Here is a 2868-nt window from a genome sequence, read left to right on the forward strand (position 1 = left end):
AGCCCAATGCATGCGCCAATGTTATTGTCGCCTCCTCTTACTACATTGGGGGTGCGCCAATTCATCTGGTGCATCATCTACAAAACCTGGTTATTTTGGTATTTTTTTTAAATTATTGATTATTTTTGTTTTTTTTTTGAAAAAGATGGTTATTTAAAAAAAAAACCCAGAAATTGAAGTACCTAAAATGAATAAAAATCAGAAATTGTTTAATAACTTCTTTAATAAAATGGTGATAATTGAGGTACACCATCCAAGACATACATACATTGCTCGTTTTTATTGTTATTGCCCCCAACGCTCCATTGTCTTTCATCATTGGCCTAAATTATATGCTATAGTCATTACTGCACCAGCCAAATTTTTTTGTTTCTCTTTGATTATTATAAATATTCCTTTTCATTTAAATATTATCTCGACCAACCTTCTTGATACCATAGATATTACACACAAAAATAAATTACCTCACCTTAGGATGAACCAAATCAATTAATTTTCCAACTTGTCCCACACCATATCATTTATTTCCACTCAATGGAAGATTTATACATGTATATTATTTGTAAATTTGAAACCATATTATAATTAGACTTAACTTAGTGATATAAAAGCTATTATTAATATTTATTGTATTATATCCATAAATAAATGAAAGAAAATGAGTGCGCATAAAATATCAAAACTTCATTCTGCCCACAAAATTATTCATTTCAATAAATCTAAAGATTTTAAAATTAAACAGTAATGATACATAATTTTTTTAATTTTATGCTATAATTAAACATCATTATGCCATCGAAGAAATTTTTTCAGGTGCAATGTTTGCAAAAGAAACAACCATCAAAGTTATTGAGTCCGACGCCACCATAGGGGACATCACACTTCCCCCAAACGTACGTCCCTTTGGTCCTGATAAGTAAACTGTCAATCCTCCAGTAGCTCCTGATGTCGGGGGCGGAAAAATTGTACCAGATATTGAATGAATTTGCAACTTTCCCTTAATGGTTAAAACTTTACCTGTTGGTTGACGAAGCTTGATATACGTCACCACTCCATTTCCCCCGAGGATGCAAATACCCCTCCCATTACGACGAGTGTAATTAAAAAGACTCTTTAAAACATCTGAACCAGTTGTGATCTCAAGAACATGAGAAGTTAGTGCATCAGGACGGTCATGAGTGACTATGGCAGGAATCCTAGGCTTATTTTTGGAGCCAAGGGGACGCCCACGAGGGCGGCGAGCGATTGTGGAGGATAGTGTGCGATGGTGGTTTTCTGTGGTGGTATCAGTGCCTGGTGTTTGGAATTGCAATTGTGGTGTCGTGAATGGACGAAGCTTGTGGTTTCTCTCATTGTCATGGTTAGACATTCTCTCTTATTTTGCACTCGCCTTTTCTTGTTTGTCTTGCTTTACCTACCCTTTCCACCTTTTAATACTAGTGGTGGGGGACTTAAGATTAATATTTTAATGATATTTTGATATTATTATTTTAAGATTAAAAATTATATTTAGTTTTTTGAGGAGGAAATTATGGAATGAAAAGAAATCCCAATAAACTACAATGACCAAACGTTATTTTGAGGACAAAACGTGTTATGTTACTTTCTCTCACACCATCCACGATATTCATTCACATCACAATTAAATTACTTTATTATATTTAATTACTTTCTTTGACCAAAACAACTCAGCCCTTAAAAAAAATCATTGCATCGGCTAAATTCATATTTAAATTAATTTGATAATGTAATTATTATATTACTTTATTTAATAAAATTACAAAAAAAATGCAAAATTTGTAACATCAAGAATAGTATTATTTTTATTTTTTAATTAAATATTAACACATGTATTTTGTAGTGGAATCAAAATTGATCTGTAAGCGGGAAGGCATAGCTTTTGCAGCGGTGGAGTAGAGGGCTGACATGCAAGATTAACACTCTGATGTTCAAATCAGTAAGAGAATGAAAACAGAGAAATGTTGTGGTTTCCCTCTTAAATAGAATAAAAGGTTGGCAACTGAAAGCGAGGAGTGATGTGTGGATCATAGTTAGTCGTCAAGTGGTTCTAGACGGTCAATCAGGATCTCATGGGTGGAATAACCTATATTTAGAGAGGAACAGTAGTACATGTTGCGTGAGTTTGACTTCTTCCGCTTGAAGTTGTCTCAACCTCCTAAAATTTACCAGTTTATGTTTTGTTGCTTGTCAAATTAGTTTTTGGTTTATTTCATCGTAATTGAGTCTCCTCACATATATGCACATTTTAGGGTTAAGTTCTTAATTTGCTTTATGCATGCGTAAATCAATCTATTTTATTAGAGTCTTAAAAATATGCCTTTATTCAAATAGTTCAAGGTTTTAATCAGAAGGATGTTTGATGAAAATTTGAAAATATTAAAGTGTGATTAGAATAGAAGGATCTCATGACTCAAATCAAACTTTATAGAAAAATCAGGATTTTGCTTCTCCGAGTCTGATTTGAATCACACGGACTGTCTGACTCGAATCAAACACATTTTTAAAACATATAGATTTTCCTCTGAGAGTTTGATTTAAATCACAACAATGCATGACTCGAATCATAGACGTTTGATTCAAATAACATACACTTTTTTACTTGGATCAAATTCTAACAAATTTGGATTTTGGTTTTGAGATCCTGACTCGAATCACATATCTAGTTGACTCAAATAACATTATTAAAATAATAAAAAGGGTTGATTTAAATAATGGGTGTAATTTTGATTGGTTCTTGGATCTTGATTCAAATCATCCAGTCTCTTGACTCGACTCATGCTTCTTGCACGTGACCCGAATGAAATGGCATTTTCTCTCATTTTTGTGCTTGATCTCTAGCACATATAT

The 2868-nt window shown here is 32.8% G+C and overlaps 1 protein-coding gene across 1 annotated transcript; it reads right to left on the reverse strand.

Moving 5' to 3' along the window:
• Positions 1 to 787: 787 nt before the first annotated feature.
• LOC127078493 (AT-hook motif nuclear-localized protein 29) lies at positions 788 to 1369 on the reverse strand. Its single transcript, XM_051018944.1, has one exon. The coding sequence runs from the start codon at positions 1367 to 1369 to the stop codon at positions 788 to 790; it is 582 nt and encodes a 193-aa protein (XP_050874901.1).
• Positions 1370 to 2868: the final 1499 nt, after the last annotated feature.

Source organism: Lathyrus oleraceus, chromosome 5 (genome assembly GCF_024323335.1).
Source record: "Lathyrus oleraceus cultivar Zhongwan6 chromosome 5, CAAS_Psat_ZW6_1.0, whole genome shotgun sequence".
Lineage (NCBI taxonomy): Eukaryota > Viridiplantae > Streptophyta > Magnoliopsida > Fabales > Fabaceae > Lathyrus > Lathyrus oleraceus.